Here is a 27257-nt window from a genome sequence, read left to right on the forward strand (position 1 = left end):
ATCAAACTCTTGCACATTAACTTGTCTACTCCTGCAGGACAGCGGCTCTACTCCTCCAGGACAGACTCATTTAAAGACTATTTATCTTGCTGGTTGTACAATGGTGCAAGCGATCATTGGGTCTTCAGCAGCTGGCAATAAGAATCAAAAACACATGCTGTTGGTGGAAAAAAACTGAATTCACAACCTCAGGATGAGAGCCAAAATCATCAAACCAAAAAAACAGCCAGACCAGTGTGATCTAATGGATATCAGGTGGTGCACCTCCGATTATCACGGTGGGCTACGTACGGTGCAAAAGAAGATCAACGTAAACACATACATACAGTTCCACAGGCCTGCAGTATCAGCCATCGAATTCTGCATTGAACGCTAGGCTTCATTTTGAATCTCAACATCGAGGAAATTATATCATCAGCATAGTGCAGGGGTCGGGAACCTTTTTGACTGGGAGAGCCATAAAAGCCAAATATTTCTAAATACATTGCATTGAGAGCCATATAGTATTTTTAACGTATAATAAATTAAATATGTCTTAATTTTAATGCGACTTCTGGTGCTGCATGGTTTTGCTGATGGCCTTGTAGTCTGGTTCGTACGTGGTGAGGTTGAGCTTCATGCAGGCATTGAGGCCCCGTGACCCGTGAAATTTATCTTCAAAACTAATTTCTGTTTACTTTAAAATGACACAGTATTATTAAGCAATATCACAAGTATTTTAAAATCAGTTCCAAACTGATTTTTGTATTTTTTTTTCAACTCAAAATTGTCTGGGAGCCATATGCCGTCACCAGAAGAGCCATATATGGCTTGCGAGCCATAGGTTCCCGACCGCTGGCATAGTGCATTGGCATTTGCGGTGCTGGTACTGAAATGAAAAGGTGCGGCCTCACAATTACTCACTCAGGCCACTACTTGCAGAAGGGGCCTCCATGAGAAAGAGCCCGAGAGAGCCTCTCTGGAAGGCATTTTGGGCAACTCTTCCACGCTGCCGAGATGCTTTGCAAGAGGTGGGAGCACGCACACACTTTGGACATCTGCGAGAAAGAGCTTCATAGCTCATCGGATTGCCCCAAGGATAAACAAAGATTCTGATAAAGATTCCGACTTGACCCCACCACACGTGACCCGCCGGCCGACTGTCCGTGGCGTAACGCATTCTCAGCGTACTGCTGGGCTGTTGTTTCAACCACCGTGCGCCGGGAAGGTTTGAACCGGCAACCTCTGAATTGCAAGTCCAGGGCGCGAAACCGTTAACTCCACTGTCGTGGCTTCAAACCTTCTAACCACAACTCGCAGTGCTCTCTGTGACGCTGCAGTGTATGAATAAAGGAAGACTTTATTAGTTTATTTTTTTTCTCCCCCCCCCCCCCTACATTCAGCACCTTCCAATACAACAGGCTTAGGGAGGCATGGGGCCGGAACAGAAATGTCACGGCGACCTCAATGGAAGTACTCCTGCGCAAGCCTTGGGAATTAACGTGCATATTATTTGCTTGGGATTAACTTTAAAACAAAACATTAAAACATCGCGTGAATAGCCATAAATGCTGCTGACAGAACGGCTTTTTGGCGAGCACCTATTAAGGTTATGAGAAGGCGGTGTGGCCAGACCCACGGTCCTCCGCCTTTGTCTCCCCAGTGCAAAAGGTTAAACACCGCAGCAGGTACTCATTTCAAATGGAGTCAACCGGTGGAGGAGCAGGACTGAATCAGATACTGCTTCCACGAGCTTCAGGCACACACGCAGGGATGGAACTGTGGTCACCAGGTTCGTAGCGCAGCGTGAAAATCACTACACTGTGGCCCCCCTTCACGCAAATACATACACAGATATCTGTGTGTGTATTTATGTCAATAAGTCTATTTTAAACCATCACACAGAATCCACGAGAGGTGGAAGGAAGCATCAATTCATCGACATCAATCCATAGGGTCAGGATACATGCATCAACTCAACAATCACGCGTTCGGATAAGAGGAGTAAAACCGCAGGATAACCCCACGGGTATAAGGATCCACAATATTGGTCCCCAAATCACCGCAAACAAGAGGAGTTCTTCTCAAGGTGTGTAACGACTCCAGGAGACACTGCTCTTTTGATGATTCTTTATTGAAGACACGTTCACTTGACAGGCGAACACCCCAACTCCCACAGCAGCCTCGAGCCTCTCCTCTTGACCCCTTTTATCCCCAGCGTGACCAACCCTTGACCCTTGACCTCGCCCCCTACTCTCGAACCCTCTCAATGGCTCTCGATCCCAGCCCCTATTCTCGATCCTTCTCGTAGACCCCAGATCGTTGCCCTGTCTGTCCATTAACCTGTCATTAGCCCCTGTGGCCCCCTCGTCTCTTCCTTTGATAATTCCCCTGTCATTACCCCCCCGTGACCGGAAGAAACCGAGGAGGGGACACACACGTGGACACACTCAACTTGTTACGAGACGAACCACGCAAGCAACGCAGCGTTAAATACAAATGGAAATAACGGGGCTATTTAGCCTCAAATGACATCGTGTGATGCCAAGGCGTGATAATTGGTGTTGCTCAACACTGGATCTCTGAGCACAAGTGCAAAATTCAGTGTTAAATTGCTCCAATGTAAACCGGAAGCAATTAATTCCACCCCTCTAGTAGGCATGGCATGACAGCACACGCAGCTCGCGTAGGGAATTCAAAGCCTGCTTGTAGTTTATTATAATCAGGCAGAAACTGTTCCCGGAACATGGTTTTAGTAATAGCAACGGCTTGGATTTATACCGCAAAAGCTGCCCCAGCACGTGCTCCTTGTACATTGAGCTGCACGCACGTAGCCAACCGAGCTAATCGCAGTTAAATCGACGAGTGCAGTGACGTGCATCATCAGTGGGACAGAATCATCAGTGGCACACACAGATAAAGTAAATAATCAATGTACGAACGTCAAGCACTGTATACTGTACACACGGAATAGTAAAAGTATCTAAATAAAAACATTATACAAACCATGATCCGAAATAAAATCATTAATTGCCACCTGAATACACAAGTTACAACTACACTCAGTTTCTCAGCCAGAATCTTTATTTATCATGGAGAAATCCGATGAGCTATGAAGCTCATTTTTCGCAAATGTCCAGTAGGGGAAAGTCATAAAGTTCCAACAAACAATTCAAAAAAACATTGCAATGCAAAGTATAGGAAAGTTGAGAAAAATCACTGAATAAATAAATATTAGCCTCTTTTTATTTTACCAGGTAAAGTCCACTGAGGTTTTAGTTATTTTTCAGAAGCGACCTGGCCACAAATGATAGCTTCACCAAGCGGCTTATCACGTGGGAATTTATAGCAGCTAAATAAAGCCAACGCACGTTTAATCTGCATGGCACTCAATCTACACGCCACTCAATCTACATGCCACGTGGTCTGCATACCACTTGGAACATACATGCCACTCGATAACTCGGGACGCCAACGGGATTTCAGAATGTGACCAGGAATATACACAAACTCATACATATTTATTTAACATGATTTATTTTTACAAACGACATACTGTACAGGTAATGTTGTAACTGTGTTGAGACTCCCGGCCACCTTTGTTGTGCACGCCAACGCAATGTCAGCGCTGTATTCACATTGGTACCATAATTCTGTACTACTATTCTCGCAGCCTGCGTGATTATTTTGCTGTACATTTACCTGCGTCGTGTTTACCCGCACAAAGGTTTCGTTTTATTATTCCTTTGGGTGTTTGTCTGAATTTCTGGTGCATTTTTTTATCAATCTGGCGAATATAGTGCGATAATTCATCTCCTTAAATGGCAATATATTCTTGCATTTAAATAAATGTAATGAACCAAAAGAAAAAATATATATCGAGTAAAACAAAACACATGGGAAACTGCGTGTCAAGCAGCACAAGCCATCACGCAAACCCCAGTCAACCTCACAGCGGCTTTTGGCTAACCATCCAACAATGGCGGTAACCACATCGTGCACTTTCAGATGCATTTCTGCGGCCGTCTGGAACGCTGTTCCTTCCGATATTAGGTAGACACTGGTAGCTATGCAGTTTTAAATCATCTCGATTGAAAACTAATTTCTTGAGAACCGCTCTGTTTTATTTGTTGTCCTTCCCCCCCACGTATGGTGCGAAAGAAGTTCAACATACATATCTACATACCTGCAGCGTGGCATACAAGCATGAGCAAGAGGCTGCGTGTGTTATTGTGTCCAGCAGAGCGGTTCTGGCTGCTTGAAGGTCAGAGGACTGAGCCCGCACCACCGAGACGCCGGGTTCAAATCTGGGATGCAACGGGCCGTGATTAAACTTGGCTCTCGTATGGAACGGGTTGACGGTCCCAACCCGGTCACCAATGAGTGCACGCAAATTACCCATTGCGTAAAATGTGATGTTGAACACAATTTGGACATATTCCAACCTCGGAAACAAATACAATTTTTTTTTATATCGGTTTGACTGTCATATAACAATCTCATAACACTCTGCGGATGGAGAAGTGAAACCCCCGACAGTGTAAAAGGTAAGGATTTTATAAAGAGAAGTTCTGTCAAAAATAGTCCACGTGCTCTCTGTGACGAACGAGCCAAAACCTCACCATTGGAACCTCCTTTGCCAGTACCAAAATATGATTTTAAAAAAATTACCCTTTTATCTGGCAACAAAATGGCACCTTTTTTATTATATTTTGCTACTGGCAAAGGAGTTGTGTTTTTTTTTGCATTCCGACTGCAGGTATTGCGGTCAATGCAAACATGACTCCTTGTAAAAAAAGGTGTCAGTTTTGTTGCCAGATAAAAGGGTACACATTTTTTTTTTATCATATTTTGCTACTGGCAAAGGAGGTTCCAATGGTGTAAATGCTTACCCCGAGCTCTCATACTATGATGGTGCATTGTCTTTGAGTTGTGCGCCTCTTGGCGTTATCTGGTCCAACACCATGTGAGACTAGGCTCGAAGGAAAGCTGTCTCGGGTGTGGACCAATCAATTTTAAGGACAGTGCATACATTATCAGAGTTGTGTTTTTTTTTTGCATTCCGATCGCAGGTATTGTGGTCAATGCAAACATGACTCCTTGTAAAAAATGTGTCAGTTTTGTTGCCAGATAAAAGAGCCAAAACCTGCTCTGCGCAATTTACAAATTGATTATTTGTTTCGCTGCACGGTGCTAACAGCACAATTGTCATAAATTTTAAGTTGAAAACACCAAATTCATAATAAAAAAAATAAGGCAGCTTCAAGAATGGCCATGCATATCAAGATTGTTTTTACATTACCCATAACTATATATCTATAAACTTAACAAAAATATTTTGTATTTTGCCAGGAAAGGCCCACTGAGCTATACAGCTCTTTTTCAGACGCAACCTGGCTGCAAATGATAGCTCAACAAAAAGTGGCTTATCACGTGGAAATATATTGCAGCCAATTACTCTAAACGCACGTTGATTCTAAATGTGGAGGGAAAACCCAGGGGGCTTGGAGAAAAATTCACGCGACCAAGGGGAAAACACGCAAACTCCAAATATACAGCAGGCGTCAGGGTCGCAATCGAACCCACGACCTCCTGTATACAAAGCGAGGCAGTGAATATCTCGCCACCGTGGCGCCCTTTGGTTATACTGTATTGTAACGTACTGTGCTGAATTAGGGTAGACAGCTGTTGCTGAACTGGTGGTTTTAGAGCTGCTTTCGTTTGGCTGACTGAGCACGAGGAATTTGCTCGGTGTGCCCATGAACCTGAGAGCAGCAATCTCCAAACAGCCCCCTAGAACTCAAGTCAGTGCCATCAGTGTAGATTGCGAAGTAGGGATAGGTCACTCATTAAATCAATGGCCACTGTTACAAAAGCCAAGCGTTTGTAGCTCCCTCGTATCTATCCGTGCAGTCGCTTATCAGCATTAATGACGTTTCTTCCCCAGAGGGTACGCACTTGGCAGATACGTTTTAAAGCGGCACTGCTCACACCTCCTCCCACCCACAGCCCACGGACCGATAGCAAGTCACGCAATAGGCATGGAACCCTCTGCGAGATACACTCGCGCATCTCACAATTCCACTCTCTCCAACAGCGGCACGCCAAGATAAAAAATAAAACCATTCAATCATGCCCAACACCATCATTATCGCTGCCATTGCCTGCGTCTGTTACTTCACAGCGACTCAGTGCTTTATTTTTGACTGTGTTATGTAAACTGCTCACAGTCTCGACATAGCTGGGGCTTGCCCAGGGGGCATTGAAGCAAGCGCTGCGGGTGCCCAATGTGGGCGCTGGAGGTGGTGTCTCATCGCGCACAACGGCAGTCACGTTTCAGTTTCAGTTTTCATTTATTTGGTAGAGCCATGTGAGCCATTCGGCTCTTGAATCGGGTGCAACCGCAACAAAAACATGAACAAGAAAACATCTTAAAGTGACTGCGCAAACAGAGCTCCAACCAATGCAGCTCTAGACAAATTACAGCGATCAGGATGATTATTACTAAATATATTATATATAAAACATGCGGTTTCAATGTGGGCCGCCAAAGCTCAAGAGAACAGTGCATTCACACTTACCTGCTGCTGCTCTATTTAAGACCGGGAGCCAGAGCAGAGCTTCACCATTCTGGCGAATTGCCCGATGATGCTGGATGTAATTACCAGCGAAACGTCGTACTACTCAAAAAATGAAAATGTTGTGGTTTCACTCTTCAACACACCGGTGGGCTAAAGAAGTGAACTATTTGTCTTTTGTCAACATGACACTTTTTTTGCTGATTGGCCGTGTCAGGTGGTGGAGGGTTACGACACATTTATAAATAACGCGATCTAACCCAAAAACTTGATTATCAATATTGGTCGTGAAAGCCTACTTGTTAAACCAGCGGTCGGGAACCTATGGCTCGCGAGCCATATATGGCTCTTCCGGTGACGGCATATGGCTCCCAGACAATTTTGAGTTGGAAAAAATAATAATAAAAAAAATCAGTTTGGAACTGATTTTAAAATACTGATATTGTTTAATAATACTGTGTCATTTTAAAGTAAACAGAAATTAGTTTTGAAGATAAATTTCACGGGTCACGCCTGCATGAAGCTCAACCTCACCACGTATGAACCAGAGGCCATCAGCAAAACCATGCAGCACCAGAAGTCGCATTAAAAGTAAGACATTTAATTTATTATACGTTTAAAATACTATATGGCTCTCAATGAAATATATTTAGAAATATTTGGCTTTTATGGCTCTCCCAGTCAAAAAGGTTCCCGACCCCTGTGTTAAACTGACACTTATCTACTTAAAATGCCAGCAAACCAAACATATAAATATTCAGCCAACAAAGCCACAGGTAACATGATTAGAGGGCATCTAACATGCAAATGTGCAGACTTTTGTCAAGCCACTGCCAGAAAAGAAACCTCCTCACAGCATGTGGGCTGCAGGAGTTATTTGACCATACTTCACCACACACCGAATGGTGCGGGTTGGTGAATGTGGGGAGCATATATATGGAAGCTTTGAAGTACAGTACAACAGTGTTTCTCCACTGTCCTCTGCTGCCCATAACAAAGCCTATAACAACTTGTTGTGAAAACACTATCCAGGCTCACGCCTGCTGGGCTTCTATAACCTGTCAAGAATGGGCACATTCCAAGTAATTCCATCATATGCTGTATTACACTTAGCTAATCAAAATGCCTGCAAGCCAAACGGATAAACATTCACCAAAACAAAACCATCAATAAACACGTTCACCGAGCTTCAATCACACAGTGTGTTGCAACTAAATACAAACAAGCTTTTACTGCGTTTTCATCAATCAAATTTTAACAGGTACAGTACTGTATTTTCGTAGACATCTTGTGCGAGCCAGTTTCACAGCGAATACATTTTTTCCCCGTCATCGGAAGTGGCACAGACAGCGCGGCGAGCCGTGCGCAGCCCAGGAGAAAAGATTTTAAATGAAAAAGAAGAGAAAAAAAATCATCTTTGAGCCGCCGATTTCATGTTCAGATTTTACCATAATCGGTGGAGGCTCCGTCCCTCGTGACACTGCATCGCCTGCCTCCCTTGACGTGGAGTTATCTGCATTGGCTCCTGAACAGCCCTGGATGCAGCCTGGCTCATGGCACAGGCCTCTGTCACCAGCTTCTTTGCATCGGGCTCTGGCTTGGCAAGAACTGTAAGCGTGTTTTGCCACCGCTGCCTGTGCCGTGTTGTTTTTTCACACTTGAAATACATGCAAATCCGCCGTCAGATGCGGGTCGCCCCACGGCGTGTGGGTTATTTGACTATACTTCGCCACGCTGGTCAGCACCGGCCGGTGAAGGCGGGCCCGAGCAAAGACGTGGGAGGATTAAAGTGCAATACAACACTGGATTCCACTGCACTGCCTTCTGCTGCCCACCACTACCACCTAAAATGCTTACACTTTTTTTTACAAAAAATCCACATATTTTTTTTATGTGGAGACAAATACGAATGTTGGTTCGAGCAAACCAGACACTGTTGATGAGACACTTCCTGTTGAAACCGGTCCAGAATTTACTTGTGCTGAACCAATGCTGCTGAATAAAATCACTCCCAGAAAGCCTGTGTGGCTAAAAGGATCCGTAAATAAAAGAACACTTTAACTTTTTATATGGAGAGACAAACGTGAAAAGTTGTGTCGTCTGATTATATATTTATACTGTGAATGGTGGTCACCCATCAAAGCACTTATCCAGGCTCAAACACTTATCCAGGCTCAAACACTGCTTAGCTTGAGAGATCTGATGAAGACGGGCACATTGCAGGTGATTTGGTCCAAGGCAGACCTTTGACTAACACTGCACTAATTGCAAACACTGATTAATGATAATGTTGTTCTTTAGTGCAGTCATTGGGTCAGGTCAATCATTCCAACGCATAATTAATTTTGTGAGCCAAATAAAAAATGTAATAAGCCTGGTCACCATGGACACAAGAAGACAAACATGGATAAGAAAATAAACACGTATTATACACCCGTCAACCATCATTTAAAAGCAAAATAATCACAATACCTTGGTGAGAACACATTATCACTCAAATAGATTTAATCAGGAATAGAAAGGCAGCCCAAAGAAATGCTAACGCATAATGGTGTGACCACAAGGGTACTTGTTGAAAAGAAATGGAACAATCATTAACAATGATAAAGACACCATCCTAAGCTGCAACGTAGTATTCCTGCATGCCGCATTGTACAATCCAACGTGACCAGTGGCTAAGTCGTGATTCCCTTCCCATTCTCTATACCTTGAACACGCAGCGCACACGATTTGCCGCCGCATGTGACCCTGTGCAACAAAGCGCTGAAATGACTTGCACATCCGGCCACAACAGATCAATGGGCACGCACTGTTGGAGCCAGACAGACGCACAGACACATGGTCAAACAAAGGGAGGCAAACAGATACGCCACAAACCTGTGACAGAGAGCAGGTTAATATAGGGCACGGAGCAGAGACGAACAGAACGATACGCATTTTTTAAAAATCACCCGGAATGTGCCGCTCACATCACATCTCGGAAACTAAGCAGGGTTGAGCCTGCACGGTGCTGGGATGGGTGACCAGCATTCAAAACAGATTAGCATCGGCTTTGGTGGGCAGCAGACGGCGGTGCACCAAAGTCCATTATTGTTGCACTGTGTTTCTATGCTCCCCACCGTCGACAACCCGCACTGGCCGGCGTGGAAATCTGTGGTCAAATAACCCCCACGGACTTGTACGGCATGGGGAGGCCCTCATCCAGCAGTGAATTGACATATGTATACGGAATAACAAGTCAAATAAATTCAAGCTTCGTAACACGGACAGTACAGGACAAATAGACAAACAAGATATATGTCAGGTTCACTCGTTTGTCGTTTCACTCTCCATTGTTGCCATCAAAACAATTTTAATATTTAAGCATAGCACAGGGTAAACAAGGGTGCCAGCAGATGTGATACATTTCAGGAAGCTACGTACAAAATTAGAAAGTACGTCTACAAGAATAGTTACATATATAAAGAGCTAGAACTTTTACGAAACATGACCCTGATACTCGCTGTTTTACCCCAGCGTCGCAGAAATCAACGGCAAATGAAGAGTCGCTCCAAGCCAGTCAAAAGCGTTTGGCTGTTCTGAGCGGCGCACGGGGATTTCAGTGATTGTGTGCAATTGGCTGCAAGGCCCACGCCAGTTTAGTCAGTATATCATGGTAAAGCTGCAACGTGAAAATAATTAAATTATCGTACAGCACTAATCTTTGGTGCCACAGAATGTATAGCACGGCCGTCCCGAGCAGCTGTCAGATTATTAAAGGACGGTTATCTTGAGGATTAACATTGTGCCAAGCGTGCGCATGTGTAGGACACGGCAGAACGCGTGAGTAAACGCAGGTACTGGTATTAAGAAGGGGATTATGAATCTGGACGCTCAGTGCGCTAGGTTGCAGCTATTTAAAGTCAGAGATGTCAAAGTCGCATATCTACAGCACGTATAAATAGACACTTTAGTGAAATCTCAGTAGGTGTCCATGACCACGACCGTTGCCCGTCTACGTCAATGCGTCGGTATTAATTAGGGCGACAGAATGGCTTGCGAGATTTGCAGAGAAGATGCAAGGTGGGCGCACGCCTCTATTAGAATTTACGCTTCAAGGGTTTGCGACGAAGATCACACGAAGCTCCTCGCCGCCATCACAACACGACGGTTCAGTCGTTATTGGCGGGCATGTAACGATGTGTAAATTCAATGACAAGAAATTATTCTTAGCCGAATTGTGCGCTTGAGAATTGATTGCTTACAGCTATGTAGATTTTATGCAAAGTGTACGCTCATGTTCAATTTAGAGCGGGCAAAGCTGTGCAAGAGACGAGATGAAATTAACGCAATTCAAACGAGGCAACAAAAACAAGACAAATACAAAACCAATTATTGAATCAAATTGCGACGCCCCCAATCGTGAAAGTGCACGAAATATCTGCGGAGGTGACTTGTGATGAGCCTTGTTATTAGTGTCCACGAAACCCCTCTGCAATGCGAGTGTAACAGTCCTCGTCTTGGTGGAATGATGTGCACCGTCTTACGAACAAACCAAGCCCACCCGAGTTCCGATTCCTGCTCACGTGACCAACAATCGGTAACAACCATCTGTACCGCTTTTGTGCCTCCCACAGATCGAGTTGGCCTCACACGACTCTACCCGGCGTGGTGTTCAAACAAGAGCACCGGGAGAGACAAACAGGGCCGAGCGTGGCTCTGACCACACCACGCACCACATGCCACTGCGCACCGCCCTTCATCGACGCTGACATCACTTGCTCCCCCACAACCTGAGTAGCCTATACAGGGGATCTTTGTTTTAAAACGCAACCGTGCGAACTGCTTTTCCACCGAGGTTTGCTTGTAAAGCGGCCTGGAGCCCGCGCTCATGGGAAACACTACGGTAATCAGGGGCTAAACCCCCCCAAAGCAATGATTAATGCACTTATTATTAAAGCATTCGCGAGACAAGACCCCTTTCTTCGGTGCTCTGCACGCTTCTCATGCATGGCCAAGCCCCCCCCCCCACCGAGTCGCAGTGCCGGAAAGCCGCACACAATGCCCGGCTTTTACGTGCAGCAATCTTCCCTGAGGTCGGCATAAACAAGGGGTGGAGGTGGGGACCAACATTCAAGAAGTGCTTGCTCCTCTGAGCTTCTCGCCGCTGGATGTTGCGTGTGGCACGCGCCCCGCCAACGTCAATGGAACTGCTATGGGTTTTCCTTGTCAGAACCTGTTGCTGTTCACGCAGAATCACGATAACTCCTGTGAAGATGGTCCAATATGAGCGAAATTTAAGTATGCGGTCACGTTGCCATTTGGAACTATAGAAGACTGGCAGAATTGATCAAAGGGCAGCACAAAAGTTGGAGATGAACCAGCACGGAAAGGATTTGCCTCAGTGTTTGTGCGCTGCGTACTGGAAAGTTACTTAATCCACGCATATGCTTGATACTTCATTCCTTGTGTGTAACAGACAAATCTTCAAAATCATTCAACAGACCATGACACAAAGCCTAAGTAACATATGGCGCATTGGGATCTATGGATGAAATGGTCCTAACATACGTAAGAAGTATTATTATATACGTAAAGCGCTACTTTATGCAGTGAGATACATCTTCTCTTAAATGTATTTTGTTGAGGAAATGTAAAAAAATTAAGTCTCTTTCAAAAGGACTTTAACTGCTTTTCAATGCCTCCCACATTGAGGAAACGGCTACTGCTGCTGCTGCACGAATCTGCCAGGAAGCGTGTTGGAGCCCACACGCGTACGAGACAGGAATCGATCAATCAATCTGTATTTTATGAGCCTATATCGCCCCCAATAAAGTAGGCATCAGCCAAATTACAACGGAACGGGAACAGCACAGGGGGAAGCATGTAGCGACAAGAAAAAAAAAGAAACCCGTCACTCCCTCAGTGGCCAACGCCGACTGAGATACTCAGATACTCGGAGATAGATGGAGATACCCTGAGGTTCACAGACACTTACAGAGATAGACAGCAGCCATGGCGTGTGTGCCACCCATGGGCAGGAAGCCGGTCGAGCAACTGACCTTGCAGCATTATCCTCCCGGTTCAAATTTCCCACTCGCCTGTGTCGGAGGAAAGGGGGGGGGCACCCACCGCACTCGTTACACGCGCCACTGGGCCGGCAGAAACGCAGCGTTGAAGAAGCCCCCCCCCCCCGTCACTCTTTGTTGAATGGCTGCGATCGAAATAGGCGGCAGAGCGTGGTGAGGGAGGTTGGTAGAGCGAGTAGTGCGATGGCAGACGGAGCACATTCACAGCCCGTTGACAATCCACTGCTGGGTGAAGGACTCCCCATGGTCATGGGCCTGGTTTGTTTTAACCTTACTTCACCACACAGCTCAGTGCAGTATTGGCAAAGGGTGGCCCCGTCATAACCAAACCAGTCACCGGATTCGAACCGTGAACCTCTACAACGAGCGGCAAGCACGTTATCGCTGGGCCACCTCCATGCCACAGAGACACACGTTCTGTGTTGAGACACGGAAAATAATCCTTTTTGTATTTGCTTTAACCACAATTCTCCAAGGCAACGCAGAAAGAGTGTGCGTAAGGGTTTTGGCTTTTAATTACTTTTGCTATCCCGGAACGCGGTACGTCAACCAACGAGTCCTTACAAAATTAATAAAGCACCGTGACGTCGCAACGCATGGCAGTGCAGATCTGCGCGATTGAAAGCTGCGGTCCATCACCATTTCCTTGGAAGCTGCTCGTGTCTTCTCGATTCACCCCCCGCCCACATAACAACGCACCTCGGAATAAATGTAGCTGGGGCTAAACTATTCCTCTTGTGAAGCCCCACTCGAAGCAAACACTTGACGCCACAAGCCCTGCCCGGGCTCCCAAAAAAATAGGCATGCGAGATTACGAAATACAACAACGTGCCCAACCTTCAATAACAACACGGACCTGCAACGCAGAGGTCGCAACCGGGTACCCAATACCCGTACCCTACCCGATACCCAGCTACCCGTACCCGGCCGGGTACGGGTATGGGTACCCATTTACGACCCTGGTGCGGCCGGGTACGGGTACAGGTAAGGAATCAAAACCCGTTTGCGACCTCTGCTGCAAGGTGACACACAAACAACACGAAAAAAATGTCAGCTGCACTCCCCTTCTTCATAAACAAGGATGCATCGATTCCACAACCCAATTATGAAGGATACCGCCACCCACCCCCTTCCCAAGTCATGCCGAGAAAATATTAAAACACAGTGTGAAAATCGGTATTCTTAGTTAGTCATCTCGTCATTTGTGTTGATCTGATCTGGCCGAGTGGCCCGGTGGCCAGAGTTCGTGGCTCGCAATAAGGTCACAGGTACAAATCCTAAACGTGGGTCACGTGAGCCACTCATCTCTCCAGGATGAGTACCACTTTGTGGGAAATCAACGGCGATTGTCATACGCATATTTTAGTTTCTGCTGTAGGCACATGGAATCCCCAACAGTGCTGAAAAATGGAGAGGAGTGGAGTTTTACCCGCATTTAACATATTTGGAAGGAAGAAAATTCTTGTGTATTAAGCCATCAAATGAAACTTCCTGAAAAATGTTGATAGATTTTCTACCAATGTCACCAATTTGAATACTAAGAAGGCCTGACCTTGTTTAGCTTCTGAGACGGGAGGTCAAAACTGCCATTGGAAGGCAATCGCTTTGCTTTTCATTTAAAAATTCAAATCTAGTGGTGGGGCACATTTTTTAATCAATGCGTACTACCTATTGTAACATGGATGAGAAACGTGGACATTACTGCATTTTTTTTACGAATTGTGAAAAGTGTGAATTACGCTTCAAGGCTGCTTGGAATTACACTGAGACAGGAAAAGGAACAAATGGATTAGAGAAATATAGAAACTCACAGAGCAGAATGACTATGCTTCACTACGTTGTATGAAGGTCAGCGTGTCCTAATTTCAACACATACGAAAATTCTACAAACATACACACAACACGTCTTTAATTAAATTCTCCCACACTTGCTTCAGTCTGACATTTGCCCGCCACTGATTTGCTTCTGATGAATTCCAGCACCTGAAGTCTGACCAAGGCCAATAATGGAGAATTAAACCTCCGTGAAATTTCCATTTATGGGTTTACACGATGGTATGTAGCGAAGGTGGAATTTCGTTTTTTTTATAAAGTATAACAGGAGTTTAAATAAACAAACATTCAAAAAATAATAATAACAAGCACCGAAGGCATTGCAGCTGGCATTCTCAAAATAAAAAAAAACAATAAATGTTTTCAACCCTTTGTTTGTATTGATGCCAGGTCGTGCCCTGAACGATATCAAACACTCAACAAGAATAGATTTAAATAGACACATGATCATTTACACACGTTGTATCTGGCGGCTACAATTATGTCATATATCTGCCAAAACAAGATTAAAACAATCGTGCAAAAGTTTAATTCATTCCAACGATGGGTTCTCATACCCACCGTTTTATGAAGGCTGCAATAGTTTACGTCACTGCGTGACTAACAGAATAATGATCACGACAGCTAACGTGATGCTCACACTTAGGCAAGTACCATATGATAAACGGTACACAAATAATCGTGTTTTTTTTGGAAAACGTAATATAACCTCACGCAATTGATAAAAAATATCCACCGAGATTTTAAACAGTCTAAAGAAACAAAGTGACATAGCTAATTCGTTAACACTTTTAACCATAATGCAGGTTTGCAAGTATTTGTGTGAACAAAAGTAGTAGTCAATGCACTGCGCTCCAAAACAAGCCACCCCGAGTTAAACTCCCAGCCACTGTTCACATCAATGGCGAGTTATACCTGAACTGGTCCTGTGCCTCCGTTAGGTCTACTCAGCCTTAAATAAGGTGTGGTGTGTAACCATCAGCACTGGGGAGACCCAAGGTGGCCCGGCATGGTGCTGGCCACACAACCCCCTTGTGCCCGATTATGGCCTCAACAGGTGCTCGCTAACAGCAGTTACCCCAACAGTCAGTAATTCACCATTTGAATAATTCATAATACAGACTTTTGGGTTTAGATCGCGTTATTTATAAATGTGTCATAACCCTCCACCACCCGACACGGCCAATCAGCAAAAAAAAGTGTCACGTTATTATTTCCCTTCTACGTGACTTTACCGAAAGAACCAAGATGATGAATCCCTGCAGTCACGAAAGCTTTAAATCGATAAAAGACAAATAGTTCACTACTTTAGCCCACCGGTGTGTTGAAGAGTGAATACGCAGCATTGTTTGGCCGTGTCGGGTGGTGGAGGGTTACGACACATTTATAAATAACGCCATCTAACCCAAAAAACCTTTATTATGAATAATATTGGTCGCGAAAGCCTACGTGTTAAACATATGAATAATCTTGCCTTTGCCATGTCAGGGATAAAGTGTGCAACGATTACGGCAATTCACGTTTCATTTAAGGACATGGCGTACGTCGGAGACAAACGGCATCTAAAACCTCCTGTAAGTCGACTCCACCTTTCATGGGTAGTTTCTGTCGTGTGGGACCATTCGCAGTAGCAGCAGGGAGAAGGAGGCGGCCGTTTATGGTTTTGGCCACACGAAACCTCTCTGTGTGCCATGCCGACCTTAATAGGTGCTTGCTAACGGCACTCGCCTCTTGCAGTCCACGAGGCTAAACAAGGACCTTTGTCTTTCGATGTGCCAGGCAGCGTACGAATAGGCAAATCCCACTCCATCGCGCCCGAATGTGGGCAGAGCATATGAGGCGCCCCAGGCAACGCAACAAAGGAAGCGATCCCCTGCACAAAGAAGGCACGCTCAGACAGTGTGCCTTTAAAACTTTAAAATGCAGACACCAAATGCACACAGATGGCAGTAAGCCGTGGGTACCCAAGTCGATTACACTGATGGATTTAGACCACACCTTCTCAGCAAATCACAAGCTCATCGCGCCTCTGTCCATTCGAGAATAAATAAATGCTCAGTTCGGATTATTCGCTTTTGTTCTTTTTGCTTGTGCTACTTAATGTAAAATCCGACGAACAGCTGAGCTGTATGCTGTAAAAAGGCAACACTGTCTTGCCTTACAAAGTGACATTTCAAGCAAATGAAGCCACTGGCCTCATGCACATCCCCCCCATTTCATACGGACCAAAACATGGAATAATAGTATTGTTTTTTACTACTTGTACGGGTCTCTTTTATATTATTCTACTGCTGGATGATGGCCTCGCCACACTGCAGGTTGTAGGGGTTATTGACCATATTTCACCAAGCAGGTCATTGGACATTGAAGACAAGGAATATAGACATGGGATAAAAAAAATAGTCATACTATACAATAAAGGATTTTGCCAACCAGCCTTCTACCGACTACAAAGTAGCCCCATGGTAGCCGATATCACAATGTTTACTGAAGAGTCATCATTTCAAGCACTGTACAGGCTTAATCCTCCTTAGCCTCGAGATCTGACAAGACTGGTGCATTCCGTGTGATTTGGTCAATAGTTTTGTTGTTGTCGTAGAGCTGGAACGGTAAGTGGGTTAAGTCAATTAATCAACAAGAAGTCGTAATGTTTTCAACGTCAAAGCTAGCGGCTGATGATGAAGATGATATCACCAAGAAGCCCTGCCCAACACCTCCACCCCGTTTGATGGTCCATGTGGGAACATAAGCCGTGACTCTTTTCCAATTACAGGATAACCATGATAACTCATTTGTCAAGCGGTAACTGGTTGAGTAATTAATTACCTGCATTAAAGTGCTTGGAAAGTCCAACTCTTGGAGTTGGGGTTAACCAGTTGATTAATCCACCGGTGTCAGCTCGGGGCTCGTAGGTCAACGGTGAAGTGTACAAGAACACTTCACTCCTCTTGTGGCACACGAAAAGAATTAGTTAAACATCATCTTGCAATAACTAGAGCGGAGTAGTAGAAAAAGTGAACTGAAACAACAGGTACAGACAGTACCTGTAAACACTAAACTCTTTAGCCACTCAACACACACAAAGTAGTACGTGTACCAGCCTAAACAATTACACCTAATTGTTTTAATAAGCCGACAGCGCCACAAGGCGAGTGTGAATTACGCCACTTACATTCTATGAAGCTCACAGAGGAAGCCAAAAGATAAAGAAAACATGAATCTCACACCCCAACCAAAAAACCGGACGAACCTTGAAAGAAAACGACATCCGTTAATTAGTGTGCAAGCGACAACTGCACCTTCAAACATAATTCAAGTGTTTTTGGTTAGATCGCATAAATATATGTATCGTTAAACCGGCCACCACCCAACACAGAAAATTACGGTAAGGTCTGTCACGTAAACAGAACGTGGCAATGCTTTACTAGTACAGCACGCCGGTGTGTTGGAGAGCAAAGCCACAACGCATTGCCAATCTGAGTACGACGTTTCGCCAGTAATTACAACCGGCATCATCAGGCAGCAGCCACACTTGTGGAGAAATCCTCCCGTTTCGTTCGCGAAAGCCTTTACGTGTTAAACTGCACCTTCACAAAACATCCGGCTTGCTCTGTGCTTCGTGAACGAGCGGGTGGCTAAAACAACAACGACCTCCACAAATGCACGTGTTGCTCTCGCCAGGGTCAAGGCTTGGCCATCATATACACCTATGGGGTTGGTAAAATGAGTCAACTCCCTGCTGATGCTGCCCTACTTGACAGGCGCATCGAGCGGTGTGATTCCTGCCACACACACACACACACAGAGGAGGAGACTGGACCCCAACCATAGCAACGTGGAATTCCCACACCAACGTGCAAACGTGCAATTCTACCGCAGTACGTGCACTGTTTTGTGCCGTATCATCATTACCAACAAAGGTGATCAATCCACTGCTGGATGTAGTGTGTATTACAGTGTTGTATACACAGTGTATTAGTGCTGTGCACAAGACGATTGTGTATCCAGCAATGCAGTAATGGAGAGCAGTATTGTAGGTACACACTGCACTGTGATGATGTACATTCTTACCACTTAGTCGAGTATACAGTATTGTATACTAAATATTGTAATTATAACATTACCATAATAATGTTTGTATTGAGCTGTGTACAGAACAATGTGGCTAAACAGTACTACACAGTAACCCTAACTACAATGTCAACTACTACACAAGGAATATTCACACAGTAGACTGTAAAGTCGACTGACTCTACTGTGTATTGTACACACACTTGTGTACGTACCATGTATGGGCTAACACGTGGAGTGTAAAGTATATAATGTACAACATTAATGCCGTATCCTTCAAATCTACACAGTGCACTGCATTGCAGAGCATTGCACACGGTAAGCACATTTTCTGTGCTGCATTGTTTACAAAAGTATTTGCTCTATTTCAGACAAAATATAGGCAACTTTAGATAAGCTTATTGTGGACGAAACATAAACTGTAGGCGGTGTACACTATTGTAGGCGCAATACAAGCGAGCGTTATAAAATAACTAATCCGACTGTAAAGTATGCAATCTTTTCGCAACGTATAAAAGTAAAACATTACAAACCAAATTGTAAAGTACAAAACTATTGCAGTGGATGAACGTGCTGTGACCACTATATTGTGCTACACGCAATAAATCGAACACAATACATCATTATACATCACTGTTTACAAAGCATACACTTTATTGTGCATTTAACAGTGCATTGTTTCAAGGTGCAAACTCTATTGTGGCAAAATATAAACTATGAACAAATTATAAAGCCTAAGTGAGGGCGAATTCGGCAATCCCGCAGTCAGTCCAGCACTCACACAAGTTGTAGTAACACTACCACTACACAATGACTTTAACAGTACTGTGCATTGCTTACAAAGTACAGAATGTATGCGTAGACAATGCATAGTAAACTCTGCTGTAGACAAAGTATTAACTCTAGCGCATGCCACGTCTCTAGTGTGTTAGTGTACAGGTCAAGAGTAACGTGTAGCAAACACTGAGTGCCATTGTGCTGTGCGCCATCCACGTGTTTCGCTCAATCACAACACAAACAACAGCCACTTCGTGAACAATAACATCACCACCATCACCACCACCATCATCATCAGCACCATCATCACCAACGACAGCATCGCCACACATCGCAACGACTCTCCCATGCACATTGTCTCGCTCGATCACAAACTACACTGGCCACATTTAAATTGCATTACCACCATCGTCATCAATCACCGTAATAACCACCACCATCATCGCCCGCCGGCAAGCATCACCATCACACATCAACACAAAAGGAGTGCCCACCCCCCAATCGTTCTCTCACCCACGCGTCTCGCTCGACCACAACACAAAGCCACCCACAACTTCAGCTCCACCACCACCACAACAACCACCACCACCATCAAACCACGCGCCACTGACCTCTCGCCGGGGGCCTCCAGCACTGTCACTTCGGGGATGGCCGTCATCATTCCCCCGTGACAAGTCGAGCCGAGGGTGGCCGAGGTCTTTGCGGGTGACCCTGGTGCCGGGTGACCTGGGTCCGTGAGATCCGATCCGGGAGAGCTGGTCCCAGAGAGCTGGTCCCAGAGAGCTGGTCCCAGAGATCCGATCCGAGAGAGCTGGTCCCAGAGATCTGGTCCCAGAGACCTGGTCCCAGCAGCTGAGAGTCTGGACTTTGGGGGCGTGTGGTCCTGGGACTAGGAACGAGTGACACTCCTGTGCCCTGAGACCACCAAGATACTGGGACCTAGCCTGCGAGCCGGAGACCAAGAATCCGTGACTTGGAACCCCGTTAGCCGGACAACTGGGACCCGTTAGCCGCGGTTAGAACCCCGTTACTTCACACGAGGATTCGTTAATCGAGATTTGGACCACGCTAACCTGACCCTATGACCCGGTACGCGGGGACGAGGATCCCCTTACACAGAGAACTGGAATCCGTTAAGCGGATTTGGACCCCCGTTACCTAACCCGGGACGTGGTAACCCCGTTAAACTGAGGACCCGTTTCACCGGCGGTCTGGAAACCGGGATAGGGGGAACTAAACCCTCGGGAAGCTGCGATCAGGAACTCGTTAAGCTGGGGGGGGGACCTGGGGGGGACCTGGGGGGTGGTGGTGGAGGAGGAGGGGGGGGTCCTGGGGAACAGACCGAACGGGAGCGACCGGGAGCCACCACCACCGCCGCCGCCGCCGCCGCTGCTGCTGCTTGGAGCCCGGCGCGGTGAGCACAGCTGATCGCCCCACAATGCAGCGCGGCGACACCAGGGGCAGTAGCGAGTGCACTCGACGCGATCCGATTAACGCGATTATTGAATTATAGTCGCGATCGATTCCCGAATCGATTCCTTTTTTTTGTTGGGGAAGGTGAAATTAAATCTTGATTTAAAGCTTTCGTGGCTGCAGGAATTCATACTCTTGAGTCTTTCGGTTAAGTCACGTTAATAAAATAATAATAGATAATAACGTGATTGAAACGTCGTGATCTATTTACGTGACTTTACCGAAAGACCCAAGACTATAAGGTTACATTAATTTAAAAAAATGCCAAACCAAAAACAAATCGTCAATAACACTTGCATCGAAAGTAAAAAGCACATGAATAAGGGTCATTGCCCGAAAAGTCGCCCGATTATATACATATTTTTTTTCTTTCAAAGCAGTGTTTATTGACTAAAATTGTACAGCAGTGACTGGATGATTTGTATTAATACAAAAATATGTGTGGACCAATGACATACATCATACATTTATCATGATCTTATGATCTATCTAACAGAGAGGATCCTTGCCAGACATATATCTGGCAGCTAGCATTTGTTTTAGACTCACCTTGCCGATGAGACACTGGATGTGGAAACCGGTGGAGCGTTTTACAGGTCTTAATTTTGGAGCTTTCGTGACTGCATGTGTGTTGACCCGACCATATTTTGTTGACCTAACTCTTCATTCTTCAACACGTGATTCAGATGGAACCATAATATAGCATACAGTAGCGACAAAATATAACGAATGAGTCACGGTAGAGACAATCATTAAACTAGTGGAGGAATTAAATGCAGGTGCAGCACAACAAATAATTATACACCCCTGGAAACAGCATTTGTGGGGTGATGAAGAAACTGTTTTATATGTCACACCTGAAGAGATCGTGAATAATAAAGGAAAGTTCGTGGATCAGATGGAATAACTACAGATGTAATTAATTCATCACAACCGACTGTTGGAGCAATATTCGATGTATATTTAAGCAAATTAAATACCACAATCGTGGAATGATAGACAATTTAATATTTCTGTTGGGAGGAAAACCATTGGAAAACACCTCAAAGTGTGTATACCGATGGCAGTTATTGAAGGTGTGCTGGATTAATAGTGATTAATTAAATAGGCAGATGAAGGCATCCTCGAGTGCTGTTCAAAAACTGAAATCAATATTGGAAAAACAACACACCTATGTGTGTGTGTGTTTAACCAGTGTATATTACTTGCTATGACATGGAACAGAAACATGGACAATTAAAAATAAAATGGAATCAAAGCTGAAACGTGTATAAAAAAGCATCGGGATGTCATGCTGGGAATTACAATGAGAGACAGCGAAACACAATTTGGAGACATATTGACTGTTAAAAAAACGTGGACCAAGAACAGGTCCATGTCACGGTGCTCGAAAGTGGCAGCCAAAGGTGGGAACATGCCCAGTGGACGTCAATTTCAGAGATGGAGTGATTAAATCAGCTTGGGGGCAAGAACTTGAGGGATTGTTGCCCGACAATACACACTCCGAGGTGTTTTCCAGTGGTTTTCCTCCAACAGAAATATACAATTTTCTATCATTCCACGATTGTGGTATTTAACTGATTTGGACATATGTGACAAAGAGCTTCATAGTTCATAGATTTCCTTCAGTAACACATTCCTGCGGAGGGAGCTGCTGGTAGGAACGTTGGGTTGCTCGGTCAATGGCCAGGGTCAACGGCGGCGTGGTGTATTCCGCAAATATGCCCGACTGTGAGGGCGGGCACAAGCCGGCGTGAGTAGGTTAAAAGTTGAGTTTATAAGGGCACCATGGGGTGACCAGCCCCTCCCCACCCACCCCCCACCCAGCACCACCCAGCCCCACCCTCCCCACCCAGCCCCTCCCCACCCTCCCCACCCAGCCCCTCCCCACCCTCCCCAACCAGCCCCTCCCGACGCTCCCCTCCCCTCCCCACCCAGCCCCTCCCCACCCTCCCCACCCAGCCCCTCCCCACCCTCCCCTCTCCACCCAGCCCCACCCCTCCCATATTTGGATGTACGACGGACGGACGGACACAATAATCCCCTGTGGGCTGGTGGAACCAGGTGGTTCCTACCAATAATAACAAATCCTGTATACTGATTTTGACAATATCGTGAAGGATGGCGACGGCCTTCCTCCAGCAGTGGTTAGATCATGGCTCACGATGATGATTATGTAGCACAATAAACTACAGGAATCAAATACAGTAGTAAGACTGACCCATCACACTGCTGCTGTTGTTGTATACCTACTCTTGATAAGGATGATGCTCACATAATATATGAAGAGACATTTAAAGCGTTCCCCACGGTCAATACTTTGCGAGGAAAACTACAATGTTGCTTGCACTGTACATACACTTAAAAATCAGATTATATATACGCTGGTCAGCAGTGCACATTCAGAACATGGCATATGACTCAACAGGGATGCTTTAAATACATGGTGTGCAATTTGGGATAATGATCCTTGGCAAGTAAATATCGTAATAACAATTCCCAGCCCTGTTTCAGTCCACCGCTGTTGGGTTTATTTAGTTGTAACATATTTCACCACGATGGTTTGAGATGGTTAAGGGAGGATCCAAGTCCACTTCAGATATCACTTGGGCCCGGAATTGAACTCAGGTTCAGAGTTCATAGCGCAGTGTGCAAACCACATAGCAATCGCTCCACCTTCTTGGTAATAGTGTTACAGTAATTTGTTTACAATACTTTCGTGCAATCACAATCCTGCAATACTGTTGTGTTAATGCTATTGCGTGACACTATCGGTCATAGAATATAATTTCTAATTATCTATGAGCCGCCACACAACGATGAAATACACCATTTATCATAAGACGTAAATTATCACACTGTTGTGTGCTATTAACATTCACTAACAATTATGTTAAATGCTGCTTATTGATGGCAATTATTGAACGTTCCGTGACGTCAGCAGACACGATTATCGTGTTTCATCACGTGGCTTGCATGTATAGATTTCATCTTGTGACCAAAAAGTGCAAGCAAGTGTATTTTTGGCACATTCGCACAAGTAGGCATGATGTCAGAGTGTTTCCAAAGAGTGATACCTATATCAGATAACAACCTTGAAAGAGAATTACACATCCACAAACAATGTGAGGCCTCACGCACGAAGTATGTTACGTTGGTCTTTACACCCTTAGGTAATTAATTGGCGTCTGATATGACTTTGCAAAGCTGGCTGGTTGGATAAAGCAGCTCAAGGGAAATTACCTTCAGTTGCTACCTTAATGAAGTGTCATCTCTGGAACATTTTCACTGATGTTTATACAACTGTTCTAAGCTTCCTATGTGTAAGTAGTAGTTGTTGTTGTTTTGATTTACCCCCAGGATTTGATTGTCACCATGATGTTTACAGATGTATTCAAGAATAATTTGTTTTTACATGAAGGTGAATGTAGTAGCCATTTGAGTCAGGATTACCCCATTAAATATAACTTGCATTAATCAAAAACATATATTCTTAAACACGTGATTCAGTGCATGTGTCGTTGAGCTTAATAATCAATATTAATTGATGACTCCATGCATCGTTACACACCTCTCGTAACAAGTCACAACATTCATTTGGAACAAATGAAAAAAACGTCACATTGTTAAAGTTTATTTTGTTACATGGATGATCCCGTTTATCCAATTTCCAGGCTATTTAACAAGGGAGACCCGTGATGCGTGAGCATGGCAACAACAACAAAACAAAGACATCAATATTGCAGGGAACGAGTACACAGGCTCCTTAAGGGATATTGCACAACTAACAAAGGAGGTATTTAACGATCCTAAAGGAAACACAAATCAAAAACAGTGCAAATATAATAATAAGAAAAAGTTAAGTGGTGTAAGCTTAGTCTAACAGTGACAAACACACGTACAGAAAAGCCAATGCCTAGATTAATATGATGTGGATATCTGTGTCAATCTTATCTTTGGCTGATTTGGGCAGTGTTAGTACTCTTCACAGTAGGAAGGGCCATTGTTCTTAACATTAGCCTTTTAGAGTTTATTATTTAACCATGTTTCTGTTAAAAGGCAGTGTTAATTGTGAATGTGGTGAGGCTTTTTTTATTTGTAATCATGTACAATTGCAAATAATATCCATTCATACTTTACGTTTTTACCATGGAAGATGTGTAATGCACGTTTGCAAATTCAAAATGTAATTTTTTCAATTTAAATAAGTCAGCTGAGGGCGCATCAAAAAAAAATAACACCAGCTCCTCCAGAAAAGGTTATGCGTTACAAACGTCTATATGTGTCCACTTCACCTTACAACGATGTTTGTTCATTGGCATGAGATCGAGTGGCTTCATCCCCTGGCGTATGGCAAATATTTAGTGGCTTTTTCTTCCTGCCATATTTCTCAGTCGTGGGGTCTGGATTCCTGATCCTCTTTCACCATTCATTCCTGTCCTGGGCCACCTTCACGTCCACGCCACGTGTTTGTATAACGGAAACACCATGCAATAATTAAATACCTGCAAAAATAACAGGTTGTAAAGATGACAAGTACAACACACTGGATCATCTAAACTGGTCATTTAAAAAAATGTTTGGAAAAAAACAATTTGTACAAATGTTACTTGTGTTTGCGAATCTGTTTTGACTGGACTGTTGGCTGCTCCATGATTTGTTTTTACTTGGCCTGGCCAACTCGTATCACGACACAGTCCTTCAAGGACGCCAGCAGTGCTTAGATGTGGCCAGCAAATGCAATCGTGGATGCAACACAAGGAGAGATAAAAATATTTTTTTATGAAATGTTTACATCGGAAATTTACAGAGGCGGGTATGTTGATTCTTCAGTTACATGCGTGACTGTGACTCAGGCACAGCGGAACGCTTTTAATCAGGGTAGACTAAAATAGACTGCATTACTGCATATACAGTATAGAGAATATAAATTTCATAGAGTTGGAAAAATTCAACACAATACCGTACAGGCACTGTATAATAATTGAGATCTCTTTGCCAAAATATCACTGCATGAAGGCCTAGCCTGTGTTGTCGTCAAGGCGGTTATTTCGCTATACGACAACACAATGGTCAGTGCAGGCCAGTTGTGAAGGGGGGTCAGGGAAAGGTTCAGATATCACTCACTACTCATGTTCACTCGTGGCTGGAAAATAAACCTCAGGTGGCCGAGTTTATCAGTAAGATATATAAGTAGCAAACACACATTCTCCTGAGCACAGGATGATGGCAACGGCTGTGGTAATCCCAAGGTCTTTGGGAGAGATTAATACTATTACAGTACAGCACTGTAATAGTATTAATCGTCTCAAATTCCATTATGCCAAATGCACTGCGTTGTAGCTTTTCAAGTCACATTGCTGATGTCTGTGGAACATTTTTCACGATTGCATTTGTTACGTACACTCAGTTACACACCGTCTATAAGAAACAAAACTGAGACATTTGTAAAGTGCCAAATTTCTCAAGATTGTCATATTATGTGCCATCAAATATCAAAGTGACCGTACAAAAACTGGTTATTACAAATGGTGGACATGCAATTACCAAATAAACCATGTCACCGTTGGCCCAACGTTGGCATTTGGTTGGCCCAAGGTTGAGACATAGTTGGCAGAGTTGGCCAAACGTTGGAATATGTTGGCGCAACGTTGAATCAACGTGTGTATGTTGTTGGCCCAATGTAAAACCAACGTTGGCATGCTGGTTGTAACCTTTGACCTAACGGCCAAACGTCCCATTTTTACTGGGTATAGGCTGCAAACACCTTCGTTTGTAAATATATATTTGTGTATGTCTAATTGTATTCACGTTTCACCTTGCAAACCTACCAACAGTTGTACACCTATTTTTTACCATCATCACCAACTCCTTATTTTAGACCAGGTGAGAGCCTTTGGACAGCAAACGATGCTTTTGATAGCATTAAACAAAAAATACTGGGGCATCATCATCAGTCTTGGTCAATCCACTGCTGGATGAAGGCCTCCCATAATATAATATAATAATCCACCTCGCCCCTGCATACGAACTAATGTCATTGCTCCATCTCCTCTCTGGATGCCCTCTCTGGGATGCGTTCCAGTCCTTGGATATCAGTTAAATTACGTGACCATCAGCCACCCTCCAAAAGCCAAATAATGTAATATAAAGCCGGCATTAATGTTTCAATTGAGACTTTTGATTTCAAATTTATATTAAATATCATACTGGAAACTATGTACGTGATAATTAATGTGAATTAGACTGTCTGTGGTTATCAGCGTTAATTTAGAAACGTCATTAACATGTCATGTACTATTACATGGCCATGGCATTAAAGGACACAAAACAAAAAATCAGGATGCATTATCAGCCTTATTTAGGCTACATCCCACGACGTCATTATACTAATATGCTACCCGACTAATTAATGCTCCGAGACACACTCCTGTTAGTCACAATAATTGGTAAATTGTGACCTCGGTACAGTGCCATG

At 44.4% G+C, this 27257-nt stretch overlaps 1 protein-coding gene across 4 annotated transcripts in view; it reads right to left on the reverse strand.

The window, feature by feature from the left end:
- The window catches only part of LOC133342036 (protein Aster-B-like), a 129740-nt gene extending 109062 nt beyond the window's left edge, over positions 1-20678 (reverse strand). For 2 of the 4 annotated variants that reach the window (XM_061550923.1, XM_061550922.1), the window contains exon 1: positions 19918-20678. In XM_061550923.1, coding sequence (XP_061406907.1) covers positions 19918-19967 — 50 coding nt within the window. In that variant the 5' untranslated portion in view covers positions 19968-20678. Of the gene's footprint in view, positions 1-12534; positions 12624-19917 lie in introns of those variants that run through there. The other 2 variants (XM_061550921.1, XM_061550920.1) reach the window with 1 other exon arrangement.
- Between the last annotated feature and the right edge of the window lie 6579 nt (positions 20679-27257).

The sequence above is a fragment of the Lethenteron reissneri genome, chromosome 13 (assembly GCF_015708825.2).
Source record: "Lethenteron reissneri isolate LAM-NWPU_2019-01 chromosome 13, ASM1570882v1, whole genome shotgun sequence".
Taxonomy (NCBI): domain Eukaryota; kingdom Metazoa; phylum Chordata; class Hyperoartia; order Petromyzontiformes; family Petromyzontidae; genus Lethenteron; species Lethenteron reissneri.